Source organism: Leptopilina boulardi, unplaced genomic scaffold (genome assembly GCF_019393585.1).
Source record: "Leptopilina boulardi isolate dan_hultmark-lab unplaced genomic scaffold, ZJU_Lbou_2.1 LbouV2_278, whole genome shotgun sequence".
NCBI classification, from domain to species: Eukaryota; Metazoa; Arthropoda; class Insecta; order Hymenoptera; family Figitidae; genus Leptopilina; species Leptopilina boulardi.
Window position 1 is genome coordinate 3,127,309 of NW_026137838.1, and position 17,929 is coordinate 3,145,237.

A 17,929-nucleotide genomic window follows, 5' to 3' on the forward strand; every position below is an offset into this window, starting at 1 on the left:
CAAAAGAAAATATTTATCCTCACCAAAAATAATTTCCGATTTCCCTACCTACAGCTATATTTAAAACGAAAATTATGCATCACACTCATGGAAAAAAAATTTCTCTCTAACTATATTTAAGAAACTGAAAATTCGTATTAGATTTTTTATATTATAATTGACATTTAATTAAATTATCATTTAATAAAAAATTATTTTTTTTTTACAAAAATTGAAATTAAATTTTCAAATTGTAAAAAATTTATAGGTATTACTAATAATTTTTTAATAAAAACAAATAAAATTCTAAATTCTTTAAAGTGCAATTTAAAAGAGAAATATGTTCAATAAAATTAAATTAAAAATATGTAAACAAAACATGAAATATTGTAAAAACTTGAAAGACTGACACAAATATTGTTTTTTTTAATTAGAAAATTAATTGGAAATTTTTTTTCTCTATAGTTAAAGAGAATAATTAAGATAAAACAATAAAATTAATAATAATATAACAATAAAATAGTAATTAAGAAATTATTTGTCAGTTGTGTCACTATATTGTTAAAATTAAAAAAAACTCACAGATCATTTATTCCCTCACCGAAAATGTTGAAGAGATAGAGCAGCATTTGCTCAAAGATCCTCTTCTTTTCCAATGAATTAATTAATTAATCTTTTAATCAGCCGCTTTTCCTCTTGCAAATCCACCATTATGCTTCCTTTTCTTCTGAATTTTTCACTTGAATCCAGGAAGAATGTCCTCACAATTTGAAGAAAATTTAGCTGCGAAAAAGGTTTGTACTTTAGTTTCAAATTTTTAATTTTTAACATTAAATTATTGTCATTGAACGATCAATAATTTAATAAACTTTCGAAACAAAATGTAAAAAAAATTTAAAGATATAATGAAAATATTTTTTTATATTACCACTTATTGATCATTGCTAAAATTAAAAATTAGCAATTTCATTTTGGAACTGAAATCAAAAATTGTTAATTATAATTCCTGAAAAAAATTACTTAGCAACCTATAATGTTAATAAACTAAAATATAAAATTCGAAACATTACTTTAATATTAAATGACTATTGAAAAATTAAATCGAAATATTTTTAATATTGTAAAACAACTAAAATTTATTCAATAATTTATCATTTTTTAATTTATTATAATATTAAAGACAGAAGAGACTTACTAATTTCATTAATTGTTTTTAAATCAGAAAGTTAATTGAAAATTTTGTTCTCTAGTTACAGAGAACATTAAACATAAAATAATAAAATTAATAATAAAGAAATAATTTCTGTCAGTTGTTGCACTATATTGTTAAAATTAAAAAGACCCACCGATTAATTATTTCCTCCAAAAGGCTAGTTAACACAAAAGGCTAATTAACAAGAAGAAGAAGAAGAATTATTCCCTCGTCGAAAATGTTGAAGTGCCAGAGCAGCATTGCTCAAAGATCCTCTTCTTTTCAAATGAATTAATTAATTTTTTAATCAGCCGCTTTTCCTCTTGCAATTCCACAATTATGCTTCCTTTTCTTCTGAATTTTTCACTTGATCCAGGTAGAACGTCGTCATAATTTGAAAAAAATTTAGCTGCGAAAAAGGTTTGTACTTTAGTTTCAAACTTTTAATTTTAACATATCTTTTATTAAATTACCGTCACTAAACGATCAATAATTTAATAAACTTTCTAAATAAAGTTTAAAAAAAACTAACTGGAAAAAAGTTAAAGAGATAATGAAAACATTTTTTTACATTACCATTTATTGAACATTGCTAAAATTAATCAAAATTAGCAATTTCACTTTGGAACTGAAATCAAAAATTGTTAATTATAATTCCTGAAAAAAAACCTACTTATCAGCAACCTATTCTGTTAATAAATCAAAATATGAAATAAAATTCAAAGCATTACTTTAATATTAAATAACTATTGATAAATTAAAATTTAAATATTGTAAAACAACGAAAATTTATTAAACAATCTATTTTTCAATTTATTATAATATTAAAGACAGAAGAGACTTACTAATTATTAATTCACGTCGACTTGAAGAAATCTTCATAATAGCTCTCCAGAAAATCGAAATATTTGCAGGAATCATTTTAACCCTTCAATTATTTTTAGTGCAAAAACTGAAACACAATAATGCAAAAAGTAGAATTATTAAAATTGAATTTAGAAATAAATTAATTGTAGAAAATTAAGTACAATTGTACTGAATTTTTGCAAACTAAAATAATCTCCGAGAATAAAAAATGAATCACAAATTTGTATCTTCCTTAACATAACCTATAAAAATGCAAAATAATTAAAATCTATTATTTAATTCGAATATTTCATTAAAAACTTATGAAAAAGTATCTTTTATCAAAATAAAAATCTCAAATTTTTCCCTCCATATATCTAACCTCTATATGAATGGACTAACGAGTTTGAACAAGTTGCACTTTATGATACTCGTAATTGAGACAATTTTTATCAAAAACAATAAAATCTCTAATAATTTAATTATTATGAATTAATGGGAATTTATAGAAAAATTACAACAATTTTTACATTCTTGCTACCAATAACAATACCCCTTACACCCAACAATCATAAAATTTATATCGTTCGTATTTATACGCATATGCACATGTTTTAGGCAACATTCAATAAATAAGTTATTTTTAATCAATTATTTACAAGAATTTAGTAATTTTTACCACTTTTAAGACTAAAAATGAACGAAATGAACACATACCAAAATTTAGGTTAAGAAAGCACTCACCAAGCTAAATCTAATTTCCTCGTCAAAGATGTATCGACTTTCATTTATATGATACTAAATATGAAAATAAAACTATCACTCTTTTCAAAAATAGTTAACACATATAAAAACTTTATAAAATGTGTAAAATTATTGCAATTTTTAGCAGAAAAAACTGAGAAAATGACCGTTAACAATAAAACTGAGCTCGCGCGCTCATAGTGAGGGCGGAAATGACGCTAATTCTGAACTTATCACGTGACCAACTTCTGATTGGTTGCTTTAAAAGCGCGGCAAATTTTCTTATATTTAAATCACAATAATGCTTAAATGCGTAATTCAACACTTAATTGTTGTTTATATTAATTATTTATCTATTATATACCGAAATTAAAATTAGAAAACTTGTATTGTCTAAAATTATGCCTAATTAAACATATTAAACTACCTATAAAGCGATTCAGCAAATAAACACAAACATTTCGATCGTAGCGCCTATAACTGGTGGTGATTTACAGAAACAATTTTTCCTTCAAAGCGTTTATACAACATTTTATTGGAGAGTTTCAAGAATTAATTTAAACACTATTTGCACATGCGCGAAATTAAAAAAAACAGTTTTTATGATTTTTATAATGGAGGCCACACAATCTTGTGAATAAAACAGTATTTTTGAAACGTTTTCTCTTTAGATAGTGTTTATAAGCTACTAATTAATTTAGAGGAAATAGAGTGAATAACAAGTTGTACGTATTTGATCGATAACTTATGTGGAAAATTTAAAAACATGAGGGTTGCTCAAAAATTAAATTTTGAAGCATGTGACGAGGACGATCACAACATTAACAGTTCGGGATGCGGTGATGATATTTCTGATTCTTCTATTGATGATTTATATATATCACCTATAACACAGCCAGGAAAATCGGCTTTTAATAATTTAATGGACTGCGGTGATTATGAAACAATTCAATCCTATTCAAGGAATAATCATTTTCCTGCTACCACTTCAATGACAGGTTAGATTTCCTTTCTTTCCATTCAATAACCTTGTAACAAAGAATCATGTCTCATGTTTATTTTTTATGTATTTTTTAAAAATTCTCCGAAGAATTAAGTTTTATATTTTCAAACATTCAAATTAAATTCTTTACATTTAATTTTTTTTTTTTAAATTTAATAATTTATTATTAACCAATTAAGTTATCAATTATCTAATTAAAATTAAATTATTCTCCTTTTTATACCAATCATCTCAACTAATTGACTATTAACTACTTTAAATATATTTTAATGAATTATTTAAAATATTGAAGTTTAGACGTAATTGACAAAAAACAGTTTTAATTTCAATTTTAAATTATTGCGTGTAAAATATTTGATATTTTGTGTCTTTTGACAAATATTTACACAATATTTTAAATTGATTAATTATATTCTAGGTAGGGCATTCATTGTGTCATTTTTTGAAAAATAATATTTGTATAATTTAAAATTATATTCTATAATAATTTGAATATGTATTTTAATGAAATGAATAACGTACCTAAAGAATTGAAATTAAAAAGTAATTTTTTCGATAGTGCATTGTCATCAATTTTAAAATTAATTTTTACTTTAATACTATTGCTGAAGAATTATTTGTTTATGCAACAGTTGTGTTTTTTTTGCAGTGTCGGATTTTAATAATATATTTCTATTTTTAAAGAAAACAATTATTCCAATCAAATATAATTTTTTTCAATAAAAATAACAATAATTAATATCTACGTAGAATTTTTCTGATAATGAAAATTAAATTAAAAAATTAAATTCTTATTTTAGCATCTAGTGAAATAAGGATTCCACTTCGGGAAAGTGGATCACCTAAAAAAATGTCAATGGCTTGCAGTCCTCCTTACAAAAGAGTTCGAGCACTTCGACTTTTTGATTCACCAGCAACTCCTAGGACTATAATAGAAAAAAGTGTATTTCACACACCAGTACCCTATAAATGTTCGAGACTTTTTTCCATTGATAAATCACGTGCCAAAGTTACTGGTTTTCAAAATAAAACAGACAAACCTGCAGCTAATGTTAATCCATTTACACCAAATGGCATGTTATTAAATGCCAAAAAAAGAACTAGATCTAAACGAAATCTTCACGAGTACGTAATTAATATATAAACCAATATTTTTAAATTATAATTAATTATTATTTTCATTAAATAAATTTATTAATTTTCAGAACGTCGTCAGATATTGAAGTTCCTAAATTTGAACTTGATTCCGAGGATTCTGACAGTGAATTAGAGCAACCGACAAAACGTGTTGCTCTTCAAGACTCGAATATTCCTCGATATCGACAAGAATTTTTGGAACTTGGAATAATTGGTTCAGGTGAATTTGGATCAGTTTATAAATGTATTAATCGATTAGACGGCTGTACGTATGCAGTGAAAAAAAGTTTAAAACCCGTTGCTGGCAATGTTAATGAAAAAAATGCATTAAATGAAGTTTATGCTCATGCTGTTCTTGGAAAACATGAAAATGTTGTAAGATATTATTCAGCATGGGCGGAGGATAATCATATGATTATTCAAAATGAATATTGTAACGGTGGTAGTCTCGCTGATGCGATATTGACACAAGAAAAAGAAAAGAGATTTTTCTCTGAATTAGAAATACGACAATTGCTATTCCATGTAGCGAAAGGACTTCGTTATATTCATAGTATGCATCTTGTTCATATGGACATTAAACCGGGGAATATATTTATTTCAAGGGAGAAAAAATTAAGTGCTATGAATGATGATTCGGCAGATGATGGTTTTGATGAGGAAGAAACAGTTGAAGAGGAAGTTACATATAAAATTGGTGATTTTGGACATGTTACGTCAATAAATAATCCTCAAGTTGAAGAGGGTGATTGTCGATATTTACCAACGGAAATACTTCACGAAGATTTTACGCATTTATCAAAAGCTGATATTTTTGCATTGGGATTGACGGTTTATGAAGCTGCTGGTGGTGGTGCTTTACCAAAAAATGGTCCCGAGTGGCATAAAATTAGAAATGGTGAATTAAAAGAACTACCTCGTTATAGTAAAGATCTCAATGATTTGCTTAAGGTAATTTTTATAATTAAAATTTATAATAAACCTCCATAATCAAAAATATATGATAAAATTAATTTTTATAATTACAGTTGATGATTCATCCTAATGCTGAGATGAGGCCTTCGGCATCATGTCTTATTCAGAATAAATTACTTTCAACTAAAACCAAAGTTCAATTACGTCGTGAACCTGATGGGGAAAAACATAAGAACGAGGATGGTAAAAATGGACCAAACGATATTGACATGAATGATGGAATTAGTAAAAATTTCAGTGGTTACCAATTGAGACCAACACCAACAAGAATGTCATCACGTGTGATAGGTAAAAAAGTCAATCGAAGCCATAGCACAATTTTCTAAGTGTCATATCATTTTTTTTTATAAAAAAATGATTACTGAAAATTAGGCCGAAAAAAAAACTTGTTATTCAAGAAGCGGTACCCATTGGTGCCTTTATATTGTGATATCGTTAGTTCTAGATCATAAGCAAAATCTTGGTTTGGATAATACGGTATTCAGAGTGAAATTGCCCAATTTGATAATTTTCTCAAATCTCTAACTTATATTTTAAATATTACATTTTTTTCAAATTTAATGTTTAAAAAGTGATAAAAGATTTATTCAATCATTTTATCAGATCAGATTGTTTATACTTCAAATCCACAGTAAAAAAAAAAAAAATTGGATTAAAAGTAACAAATGTGCTTCCAAAAGAAAAGAATTTAAAAAAAAAAGTTGATGCTAAATTGTAGACAAAAGGCTTTTCAAGCTTTCAATGACAATTTTAAATTTAGATGTGAATTTAAAAGTAGTTAATTAATTTTTGAAAAATTTAGCAATTTAACTCTGCATGACCAGGAATGTTGAAGTGTTTTTTTAAAAATTATTTTTATAGAAATTGTATTCGGACCGATTCTTAGTCGACGTTGAAATTTGTCTTATTTAATTATTGGTATTTCTAGTATCTAGGATTTAATCGCGTTGTTTTTTTTTTTTTTTTTTGGCAAATGTTTTTCAATTTCTAATTATTAAGAATGTTTCATATAAAATTTACATTTATGACATTTCTTTTCAAAGAAAGACATCAATTTTTCAATGAATTATTTCAATCGCGTTATATATTTTCAAACGCGTGTATTTTTGGTTTTATATTAATTTTCTGAAAAAAAAAAACTTATTTAATATTACAATTTTTTGTCTTTCTTACTTTGATTTGTATAATAATTAATTATACAAAATATGCTGCTTTTACAAGCGCTCATTATTCTATTTAAAAAATTGTAATTTACTTAACGAGATAACTTTTACAAGTACATCTTGGAAAATAATTGCATGTGATTTTGAATTTGGAACCAGTTTCTCAGAATTTTACTATCAAATATAATTCTGTCGCAGGATTAAATTTTGCAAATATTCATTTTAAATGAAGGATGAAATTATAGATTAAAAAAAAAAAAAAAAATTAATTAAATTGTAAAAAAAAGACGCTTTCATTAATAATTTTTAACTGCTTACCAAGGAGAAGCGACTCCGTAAGGTAAAATAAAATCGCATTTATATTTTAATACGACGTGATTAATATTGTTTTCAGTTCACTTAATAATATCATTAACATGATTACAAAAATAAAAAGATTTGATTTAAATCAACTAATTTATGTTTTCTTGTAGCCTTTACGTTAATTATTAATTACTTTTTAAATATTTTAAATGACCAATTCATTAAAATGTGAATTTTATTATTACTAAAACTAATTATTATTTTTTATATAAAAATTAATTAAGAATAATTATGTATAATAAAACAATTATTGTAAAAAAAATTAAAAAAAAAAAAACTTACCGAACGCGGATTCCAAGCCGAAATAATGTGCAGTAGCTTATTTTGGACCAGCAGCATCCAGCCAGCAGTTAATTTTCTTCCTGGTCCTTGAATTCTGCAAAAAAAAAACATATTAATTAAAAATTTATTGCTATCTTATGGCATATTACATACATGGCCTACTTATATATGATTAAAAGGGATTAAATGTAAAATAACAAGAATTCGAAAAATTGTTTAAATAATAGATTAAATTATTGAAAAAAACATTACTTTATTTTTTAAATTACGGACAAATGTCCATTTAAACACGAATTTGACGTGAAAATATCTGCATATCGTAATTTTTAGGTTAAGTTTTTGTCGCAAAGAAATTTGTTCGATTTATACATTTATCTCGTACTTACCAATAAAACTTATTTAATATATAAAATATTTGAACAAATATGATCTTAATTAATGTAATATATTTATAAACAATGAACAGATGTATAAAATATAATTAGATTTAATATTTCTTTTCACAAGGTATCTGCTCCTTCGCTCCATTGCTCTATGCAGAAATGCCAACCCAAGATAAAAAAAAATACCAACCTCCTTTGCATGTCTACCAACATGAATCTATAAATGTTTTTTCGTGTTTATTTATTAGCAAATAATATCAATTAATTCGAATGTAAGATTATGGACGATGCATATTAATTCAGTATAATTAATATTACAATTAAAAATTAATATTTAATCCTTGCATTTTGAACAATAAAGTCACTAAATTTTCACTAGAGCAGGGTGCGGTAGTTGAGAATTATGACAAGACAATGGAAACCAACCTTAACGTATGGCGGAATATTTGAATTGAGAACCACTATGCGCAATGAAGTGCGCAAATGATAAAATTAAGGTAAAGTGAAAGTTAACCTCACTCCTCAAACTGTTAGCGTCTATTAGGTTACAATTACAATGATTAGAATGAAAATATTAGTATAAAAAATTATTATTCTAATTTATTTATTGAAAAAAGTTTTTCAATTATATATTTATCTGTTTAAGAGAAAAATAATCATATATTTATAATTAAAACAATTTGCGGCAAAACAAGGTAAGTTTAATCTTTTTGCATGTCATTTTCAAAAAAGATATATTTGAATTTCAAAATTATTACACAAATTTATTATTTTATTTTTAAAAGACAAGCAATTTTATTTATAAACATAAAAATGTTATTTTAAAATTTTTTTAAAAATGTATGCTTTCTTTTTTATTTGAAATTATTTCTATAGAATATAATTCACAGAGTTAGAATTTAATTTATATATACTTTCAATTAATTTTTATAGGAAAATTAAATTATTATAATGGCGAAAGTAGACGCGGAAATTATTGAATTAATTTCCGACGAGGAAACAGAGAATGATAAGAGAAATGATAAAAAACTGAAAACATGCAATGTGAATTGCATTAATTTTCAATGTACTTCTGGAGTTAATATGAAAATAGCTCCAACGTTTGCTTGCACATTTTATGGTGTAAATACAGCTAAAAAGAAAAAGCGTTTAATTTGTGAAAAATGTCTCAATGATTCTATAGAACATCAACAGATACTTGTTAATTCTTTTTTGGATCGAAAACCATTATTAAAATGTGAATTTCCTGATCATACAATGGAAGTAGAAATTTCTGATAGTGATGATTCGGATACTGAGAGCAAAACAGATGACAATGAAGGTAAGAATTTTTTTTTTTCTTTAACTCTTTCAAAACAAATTTTAAAATTAATGAAAAATTTTAGATGATTTCTTGCCAGAGGAATTTCTTTTGGATCTTGAGCAAAAATTAGACGTATCATTGGCTTCAATTAGTTCGAAATATGATATTAAATTTCAAGTTGAACAAGCACAAAAATGCCTTAGTACACAATGGGACAATATACAGAGTAAGTATAACTGAAAATTTTAGTTTTTTTTTTCTATTTAATTAATTTTTTCAGCTGACAATGATAAATTGGACAATGATATAAAAGATCTAATGAATAAACTCGATAAATTACGAAATTCACTATATGAAGAATTTAAACCAACTATTAAAATGATGGAAGATCTTACAATTTGTGATGGTGTACAGGATAATAATCAATTTCCTCTTGTTGCAACGAAAAAAGTCACACAAATTCGTAATACACCAACAGTGTCAGCGCCATTGGATAATCAACCAATTATTTTGGAAGAAATTGAAAGAGATACAGTTAAGGCTGCTGCCGATTTACCACCACTTGGTCTTCTTGTTAAACCCGTTCCCGATGTTGATACCGCTGTTTTAATTATGAAACACGCTTTAATCCCCTGGTTAAAAGCGAAGGTTTGTTTTTTTTTTTTTTATTTACAACTAAAAAAGTTAATTCAATTTTAAATTTCCTAAATTTTCCAGGTAATAACAGTACTTAATAAAAATCCAACTCAATATAAAGTGAAATTAAATGCAAAAAAACATAATCATGCAATGAAAATTGTATCTGGAAAACAAGTTGCAATTGCACAGCCGAGTCCTGTTATTATTCCCGTTTCCACACGTGTCGTTGCACTATTTCAAGATGTGAATTCAAATAATTTTTACAGTGGTGTCATTGCCGAACCACCGAAATCAACGAATAAATATCGGTAATTTTTGATTGAATTTTAGAAATTAAAAATCAGAAATTAAAATTGTTTTTTTTTAAAGGTACTTGGTATTTTTTGATGATGGTTACGCGCAGTATGTAATTCACAAGAATATTTGCCTCGTGTCGGAAAGTTCAGCACAAGTTTGGGAGGATGTGCCAAGTCCATCGCGTGATTTTGTGAAAAAATACATGGAATCATATCCAGAGAGGCCAATGGTAAAATTACAAACTGGTCAAGTGGTGAAAACCGAATGGAATGGAAAATGGTGGATAGCACGTGTCATACAAGTCGATGCAAGTTTAGTTCAAATGCATTTTGATGCTGACAATCGAACAGAATGGATTTATCGTGGTTCTGCTCGTTTGGGTCCACTTTATGTTGAATTACTCAAGGCAAATGCAAGACAACAGGGAACGCACGCCACGGCAAATGCTCCGGCGCGTCATCGACTTCCACTTTCATCCAATGTTAGTCTCTAAATTATTTTTTAATTATTAATTATTTTTTATACATTCTTAAATTATTTTATCATTCTGAATTTCAGAAACAAGGAATGCCATACGTTGAATATACATCGTCAACTGATCAAGACGATTTTCTAAATCGAAAAACAGATCAAAAACAAGGGGCTAACGTTTCAAATGCCAATCGATCAATTGATAAAATTATTCAAGATACGCCATTTGTTCAACCGCAACAACAATCGCGTGCAGTGGCAAAGAAAAGTACAGCGAAAAAGCCAATTGTTCCTGAACCAACTTATCAGCCACCAACTGAAACAAAACCATCACACAGTATTGTTGTAAGTTTTCTATTTTTTATTTTTCTCAACTTGTTAATTAATTTCCTTTTTTTACTTTCAGTATTATCAGACACAAAATCGAACGAGTCCAAAGAGATATATACCACACAAATGTGCACCAAAATGCCTCGAGGGTTGTTCATTTACGCCTGAAGATTTAAAGGGATATTCACCATTATCAATTCCATTGCTTTGCGGTTGGAATAGACAATTATGTAAATTTTCTAAAGGTAAAAAAGTCACTGTCTATCAATCACCGTGTGGTAAACGTCTACGTAATATGGAGGAATTACATCAATATTTACGTATCACTTGCAGTCCAATGTCTGTCGATTTATTTGAATTCGATCATTGGGTTCATTGTCTCGCTGAATTTGTCCTTGATAAATGTTTCGTTAACATTAAGGTGAGTTTTGGAAAATTTAAATAGTAATTTTTAATTAAAAATTGATAAATCATTTCAGGATCTTAGTTATGGTGCTGAAAATGTTCCAATTCCCTGCGTTAATGAAATTGATCACGCTTTACCCGATACAATTAGATACAGTACACAAAGAGAACCAACCGAAGACGTTCATCTTAATTTGGATCCTGATTTTTTGTGCTGTTGCGATTGTACCGACGATTGTCAGGTTTGTTTAAATTTGGAAAATTTACTGTTTGTAAATAAATCATTAAAACAGAATAATTTATTTGGATTTCTTTCAGGATAAAGAAAAATGTCAATGTTGGCAATTAACAAATCGAGGAGCGACTCTTGGAGGAAGAGTTCCAAACACAGCGGTTGGTTATGTTTACAAACGACTTCCTGAACCAGTGACAACTGGTATTTATGAATGTAATTCAAGATGTAAATGCTCTGTAAAAACGTGTTTAAATCGCGTTGTTCAACATCCTTTAACGTTAAAATTACAAGTATTTAAAACCGCTCCTCGTGGTTGGGGAATAAGATGTCTCAATGATATTCCACAAGGCTCGTTTATTTGCATCTATGCGGGAAGATTGCTCACTGAACAAGTACGAAAACTAGTTTAAACTATTTTATTAATTATAATAATTAAATTCATTATTAGCAATTTTAATTTCCATTTTTTTCAATTTCAGGGAGCGAATGAGGGAGGAAAAAATTACGGCGATGAATATCTCGCTGAACTCGATTACGTGGAAGTCGTTGAAGGAATTAAAGAAGGTTACGAGGCTGATGTTCTTGATCCTGAACTTGAATTAGCTAATGATTCGGGCAGAAAGGATAACATAAGCGATGAGGATGATACAAGTAAACCTTCTGGTTATGAGTCTGATGAAGATTTTGATATCACTAAATATCGTGACGATCCAAATCTTAGATTGAAGGACATTGGAGAAGATAATACACCAATTCGGTAAGAATTTTATTTTTTTTTTGTTTTGTTTTGGAAACAATTTATTTTTATCATTTTTTTTTAACAGTAAGCGACTGAGGAAACGTAAAAAGGGAGAAAAGCCAAAGGAAGATGATGATGAGAGTGAAAAAAATAAATCAAAATCCAAATCATCATCAAAACCAGATTTCGATAAATCAGAAAGTAGAGATTCAAATTACGATACAATAACGCTCAGTGATGAAGATGAATCGAAGCGGCGTGAACCGGGTAAACTCGATTTGACTGTTGAAGCACAAATCGATCGGCCAAATTACAAGTCGGTACGTGACTTTTTTGGCGAAGATGAGGCCGTTTATATCATGGATGCCAAAACCACGGGAAATATTGGACGTTATTTGAATGTGAGAATAAATTTCTTTTACCGAAAAATTAAAAAAAAAATTTATATAAAAAATCATCATTTTTCTTTCTTTTTTTTTTAGCACTCCTGTGATCCAAATGTATTCGTTCAAAACGTGTTTGTGGATACTCACGATGTAAGATTTCCCTGGGTGGCTTTCTTCGCTCTACATTACATAAGAGCTGGTCAGGAATTAACTTGGAATTATAGTTACGATGTTGGAAGTATACCAGGCAAAATGATTATCTGTAAATGTGGATCTTCAAATTGCAGAGGTCGACTCTTATAAATTTCCTTAATTATAATTATGCGTTTTTTTTCACAAGATCTCGGTAACTATTTAATCATTTTTTTTTTTAAATGTGTACACATACGTTGTTTATAGTAAATAGAAAAAATGTTTTCACATTCAATTAAAAAAAAAACAGTTCTTTTTTCACGATTAAAAGAATTTGTTTTTCTTCTGTGTAAATACTCTTTTAAATTATTCAACTATACGTTTGTATTTAATTTTGCGAAACAATAAAAATATTAAAAAGTATTTAAACAATTTTCATTAATTTTTCTAATGGGAATTTTAAAGAGCAGTTAGTTGTATTTTTTTTTACTAAATATATTATTAAAACAAGGTCTTACACATCTTAGATGTAAATTACAAAGGTTTGAGTGTGTGTTCTTTTCTAAAAAATAAATCGGAAAGATTTAATTTCTTTTTTTGTCTGTAAAAGAACTAATAAACTATTTCGAACTTATTGAAATAGGTATCGCGAAAAAATTATTTTTGCGACTCTAGGCAGGAAAACAATTTTAGGTCGCGATTACTCGAAGCGAGTATTATATATTTTTTTTTAATTATGTATATATATTATAAACCTACACTATATAGCTTCATACCTTTTTTTTGTGTGTAAGTTACATAAATATACAATATATATATATATATATAGATGTCTGACAGAATGCGAGAAGAAGTCAATAACGAAGCGACAATATTATCCTATAAGGAACGTGACGTATCTATTATTATTATTTTTTTTTTAAATATGTAACAAAATTGTTAAATTTTTCTTTTTTTTAAAGTGTTTTGGTTTTGTATTGCTCCAAGAGCTCTTTAATTTCTTCTTTCTCGGCTGCATCCAAATAGCTCGTACCATCAGGTGTTACACCATTTGGTCGTGCCCCTTTCTCCAATAATAATTTCACACAATTTGTGTGTCCTTCCCATATTGCAGCCAAAAGTGTCGTGATACCGTGTTTATCTCTCGCCTGAATATTTATTTATTTTTTTTTTCAATAATTTTTTCAAATAAATCTTAAATTTTAATTACTAACAAAACATTTAATTTTTCATCCACAGGTATATTTGGAATTATTATAATTTTCAGATAAAAGTAATTTAATTGAAAATAATAAAGCAAAAATTGACTTACATTAGCGTCAGCACCCTTTTCTAAAAGGTAACCGAGAACATCACTTTGACCATAATCCGCTGCATAGTGCAATAACGTCCTTCCATTAATTAATTTATTAACATCCATATCCTGTAAACAAATAATTCTTGTTAATGACTTGATCACTTTCTTTTTTTTTAAATAAACATTCTTAATTTCCAATTATCTTCACAAAATTTATGAAAATACATATTTAAATTACATTTTAATTACATTTCAAATAATTGATTGTTTTCATTAAAACAAAAAATGACAGGGGAAAAAAAGTATCTGTCAACTTCGTTTAAAAATGCACTATTTATCATTTGATAGTGTAAAATTCTATTCCCAAACAATAATCAATGTTAATAAAAAAAATTTAAACAAATAAACAATTATTAAAAACAATAATGATATATATATATTCTTAAAAAGGAAAAATGCGACATTTTTTCAACACACCTTATTCTCTACAATGTCTCGAACCTGATCCAGGTCACCGTTCTTTATTCCCCACACAAGTTCATTCATTTTGACTGATGATTAAAAACAAATTTTTTTTTTTTTGATTGATTGAATATAAAGATATAGAATTTGTTTATTTATTTAAATAAAATACACTTCCATTAGTTTTGATTGTGCCGAATTTACACTGAATTGGCTGATTGGCAGCTGAACCAGGGATGAGAAGTTGTGAATTACTATGTTATTTTACGTAAATACACCTATCACCGTATAAAGAACCGTAAATTTTGCTGTAATAATATGTAAATTTGTTTACTATTTTTAACTTCCAAACCCTGATAGTAAACGAAGTGTGACAACTTCAGACCGTTTTGAAAGGAAAAATTTAATGTTTTGTTTATTTCCAATAACAATTAAAATTAATTAACTCTGAATTTTCCTAATACAAAAAGAATTATAATAATAACGTTAAGTGATTTAATTGTTATTCCCTTTTTTCCTATCAAGAAATTCTATTGAGATTATAAAATTATTCGTCTTTTACAAATTTTTGATTTAACGGATAATTTAACCCTAAAATTAAGTTCAAATACAAAAATGTTTTAAATAAAAAGTGAATTATTTTATCAATAAATAATGAACGAGAAGAAGGATAATTTTTCTTGGGCACGGAAATTGGGATTTCCTCCTTCAGGATGTACAGATTCAATTTTGTGAGTATTAACATTTTTTTGTTATAAATTGTAAATATATAATTTTATTAATTATATAATATTAATTAATATTTAGATTAAATAAAGGAATAATTGGACTTCTTTGGGATGATTCGTCAAAACTTTTAAATCATCCTAAGGATGTTATGGAAACGAGAAAAAATATTTTACTCTATAAATTAAGAAATAATTTACAAGATCCTAGTATAAAATATATCAGAAATACAGATCAATTAATAGCCGAGAGAAGTAATTTAAATGAACGAATTAAATTATTAGAAGAGAAATACAAAGAACAAGAAACAAAGACAATCAAAAAAGGTAATTTTTAGTTTAATGAATAAGAAATTATAAATTGATTTTCATAATATTTAATTTTTAAATAGAAAATGAATTGCGATTAATAAAACACAAGAAGGAATCGCCAATTATGAAGAAAGAATTACTTAAAATGAAAATTGAACAAATTCAAGAATTTCTTAAGGACAGTAAAACAATGTTAAATATAAGTAAACATTTAATGCCAGCAAATAATAAAGACGTGTCTTTAAGGGAGATACACGAGTGTTTAGATTTAGTGAGTAGCATTCGTTCCGGTGTAAATAAAAAACAAGTAAGTTTTATTATTTTTCAAAGCAAATTTTAAAACGAAAATTAATTAAAGAAATTTATTTATAAATTTTTTTCCCTAATTCTTAGATAATCAACAAAATCACACAAATTTTGGGCTCGAAGCATGTACCAACTTTATGGTCACTATTATTAGAAAATCAATCTCAAGACATGGAGATTTTAATTTCACTGGGTAAAAAGGAAATAACTGAATTTAAAACAACAGTCGGTGAAGATATTGACATTGGCTTAGCAAAAATGTGCGGAGAACATATTAAAACTGTTTCAATGCAGTTATTAGAAATTGCAAAGACTTCGGAAAACGAGAGAATTCTCATGGAGTGGATTGAAAAACTTGAGGTAAACTGAAGAAGAAGAAAACTTTTTTTTCTAAAGAAAATTATCTGAAACCGAATTATGAATTTTTTTTTTCTAGATGGCTGAACCAGATCTTACTGAATGGTTAGAATATGCACTCGAAGTTCGAATGCACGAAGTCGAAAACAATATATTATTAAAGGAAATAAATGACATTTCAAATAGTCTCGCTGAACAAGAAAACTCGGAAATGGAACTTTCTGAAGTTTCCGCCAAATTAGAAAATCTTAGTTCCGAAAAAGTAAGAAAATCCAATTTAAAAATTCAAATATTTTAAACAAAATATGTTTTATTATACAATTTTTTTGTTTTCCTTTTACAGAAAAAATTAATTGATGACGTTCAAAAGTCTTTAAATTATCTTAAAGTTATTCGTTATCTCATAACAGAAACGAGAGAAAAACAAATGGTTCATCTTCAAACAATTGCAATTTTACGATCTGACACACAAGTACCAAAATATTATCAATGTCAAAATGAAAATCTTTCTATTGAATTGGAAACATTTTACAAGGAATTAAATATTGAAGCATTACGACAAATGACAATAAAAAAACCATTTGTAGAACAAAGGTTATTTAAAAAAATATATATATATATATTTATCATTTTTTTTTTCTAGAGAAATTAAACTCTACATTTTCTTTTCAGGCATCTAATAAACAGTTTTAATAATTCATTGATACATTTATCGGGAAAATTATCTGGAAAATTGCCAAATTCCCTGACAATTTTAAAAATACCTTTCTATTATTTATTGGAGAGTTATAAAGCTTTGTACACAAATGCATTATTGAAACGAATTGACAATTCAGAAACATTTGAATTACTCAATGAATATTCACAATGGGATGTTACGAGATTGGAAAATGTTCTTAAGAGTACAATGGAATTATTACAGCATGTAAATTTAATTTGTAAAAAATCCAGAGAACATGTCAATGAATTTGAACACATATTTGATATATGGTAAAAATATTTATCTAAATAATTTAAATCAATTATTAAATAATTTATTACAAAAAATATTTTTTTTTTTTTAGGAATCATCAAACTTTTGAAAGTGCCTTCAAAGTTTTAGAAGAATTAACAGTGGACGATGTGACATTAAAAGATTGGCAGCAACGTTATAGCGTTGTAATGTACATGTTGAAAAAATCAAGCAAAGTTTCTCTCTCATTTCAGCCTTACAATTTTGAGGAACGGTAACAAATATTTTAGATTACATATTTTTTTATACTTTTCTTACTGCTAAGTGTAAAAACGTGTTCACTGAAAATTGAACTAAAAAAACATTTGTATTAATCAATTTGTAATTATTTAAAATATATTTTACAAGTAAATTTTACCGATTTTATCTTATTTTATTAATGTTAATAATTTTTGAAAAAGCCCGCGTAAACAAAAATGAGAACCACTGAGGGGATTTGTCCAATTAGAATTGG

General features: G+C 26.7%; 4 protein-coding genes and 1 long non-coding RNA gene across 5 annotated transcripts; 3 read left to right on the forward strand and 2 right to left on the reverse strand.

Annotated features, from left to right (window-relative positions):
- Positions 1-1,204: 1,204 nt before the first annotated feature.
- On the reverse strand, positions 1,205-8,203 carry LOC127281983 (uncharacterized). Its single transcript, XR_007843126.1, has 5 exons — positions 7,937-8,203; positions 7,685-7,778; positions 2,017-2,123; positions 1,748-1,799; positions 1,205-1,580 (listed from the first exon to the last, which is right to left on the reverse strand). It is a non-coding gene; the product is annotated as an uncharacterized LOC127281983 (long non-coding RNA).
- Positions 3,347-7,491, forward strand: LOC127281982 (wee1-like protein kinase). The gene is made up of 4 exons (XM_051306023.1): positions 3,347-3,759; positions 4,565-4,889; positions 4,970-5,852; positions 5,930-7,491. Exons 1-4 carry the CDS (start codon positions 3,528-3,530, stop codon positions 6,200-6,202), a joined length of 1,713 nt encoding a protein of 570 aa, XP_051161980.1. The 5' UTR covers positions 3,347-3,527; the 3' UTR covers positions 6,203-7,491.
- A 392-nt stretch (positions 8,204-8,595) lies between the features above and the next one.
- Positions 8,596-13,427, forward strand: LOC127281984 (histone-lysine N-methyltransferase eggless). The gene is made up of 13 exons (XM_051306025.1): positions 8,596-8,762; positions 9,001-9,388; positions 9,453-9,596; positions 9,651-10,018; positions 10,088-10,317; positions 10,379-10,787; positions 10,865-11,122; positions 11,184-11,528; positions 11,587-11,754; positions 11,831-12,139; positions 12,227-12,504; positions 12,572-12,887; positions 12,969-13,427. The coding sequence occupies exons 2-13, from the start codon at positions 9,019-9,021 to the stop codon at positions 13,173-13,175; spliced, it is 3,402 nt and encodes a 1,133-aa protein (XP_051161982.1). The 5' UTR covers positions 8,596-8,762; positions 9,001-9,018; the 3' UTR covers positions 13,176-13,427.
- A 485-nt stretch (positions 13,428-13,912) lies between these two features.
- On the reverse strand, positions 13,913-14,992 carry LOC127281986 (myotrophin-like). The gene is made up of 3 exons (XM_051306027.1): positions 14,779-14,992; positions 14,317-14,427; positions 13,913-14,152 (listed from the first exon to the last, which is right to left on the reverse strand). The coding sequence occupies exons 1-3, from the start codon at positions 14,845-14,847 to the stop codon at positions 13,961-13,963; spliced, it is 372 nt and encodes a 123-aa protein (XP_051161984.1). The 5' UTR covers positions 14,848-14,992; the 3' UTR covers positions 13,913-13,960.
- A 149-nt stretch (positions 14,993-15,141) lies between these two features.
- LOC127281985 (uncharacterized) lies at positions 15,142-17,827 on the forward strand. The gene is made up of 8 exons (XM_051306026.1): positions 15,142-15,494; positions 15,571-15,815; positions 15,881-16,107; positions 16,194-16,466; positions 16,543-16,725; positions 16,807-17,057; positions 17,136-17,453; positions 17,528-17,827. Exons 1-8 carry the CDS (start codon positions 15,418-15,420, stop codon positions 17,691-17,693), a joined length of 1,740 nt encoding a protein of 579 aa, XP_051161983.1. The 5' UTR covers positions 15,142-15,417; the 3' UTR covers positions 17,694-17,827.
- The last annotated feature ends 102 nt before the right edge of the window (positions 17,828-17,929 follow it).

Bases quoted from the DNA above. Each gene is read 5' to 3' on its own strand.
- LOC127281982 (XM_051306023.1), top strand. From the start codon at position 3,528: ATGAGGGTTGCTCAAAAATTAAATTTTGAAGCATGTGACGAGGACGAT. The intron at 3,760-4,564 runs GTTAGATTTCCT...TTCTTATTTTAG, and splicing joins TGCTACCACTTCAATGACAG to CATCTAGTGAAATAAGGATT. The intron at 5,853-5,929 runs GTAATTTTTATA...TTATAATTACAG, and splicing joins ATCTCAATGATTTGCTTAAG to TTGATGATTCATCCTAATGC.
- LOC127281984 (XM_051306025.1), top strand. From the start codon at position 9,019: ATGGCGAAAGTAGACGCGGAAATTATTGAATTAATTTCCGACGAGGAA. The intron at 10,019-10,087 runs GTTTGTTTTTTT...TAAATTTTCCAG, and splicing joins TCCCCTGGTTAAAAGCGAAG to GTAATAACAGTACTTAATAA. The intron at 11,755-11,830 runs GTTTGTTTAAAT...GATTTCTTTCAG, and splicing joins ATTGTACCGACGATTGTCAG to GATAAAGAAAAATGTCAATG.
- LOC127281986 (XM_051306027.1), bottom strand. From the start codon at position 14,847: ATGAATGAACTTGTGTGGGGAATAAAGAACGGTGACCTGGATCAGGTT. The intron at 14,428-14,778 runs GTGTGTTGAAAA...ATTTGTTTACAG, and splicing joins GAGACATTGTAGAGAATAAG to GATATGGATGTTAATAAATT. The intron at 14,153-14,316 runs GTAAGTCAATTT...ATAAATATTCAG, and splicing joins AAAAGGGTGCTGACGCTAAT to GCGAGAGATAAACACGGTAT.
- LOC127281985 (XM_051306026.1), top strand. From the start codon at position 15,418: ATGAACGAGAAGAAGGATAATTTTTCTTGGGCACGGAAATTGGGATTT. The intron at 15,495-15,570 runs GTGAGTATTAAC...ATTAATATTTAG, and splicing joins GGATGTACAGATTCAATTTT to ATTAAATAAAGGAATAATTG. The intron at 16,108-16,193 runs GTAAGTTTTATT...CCTAATTCTTAG, and splicing joins CCGGTGTAAATAAAAAACAA to ATAATCAACAAAATCACACA.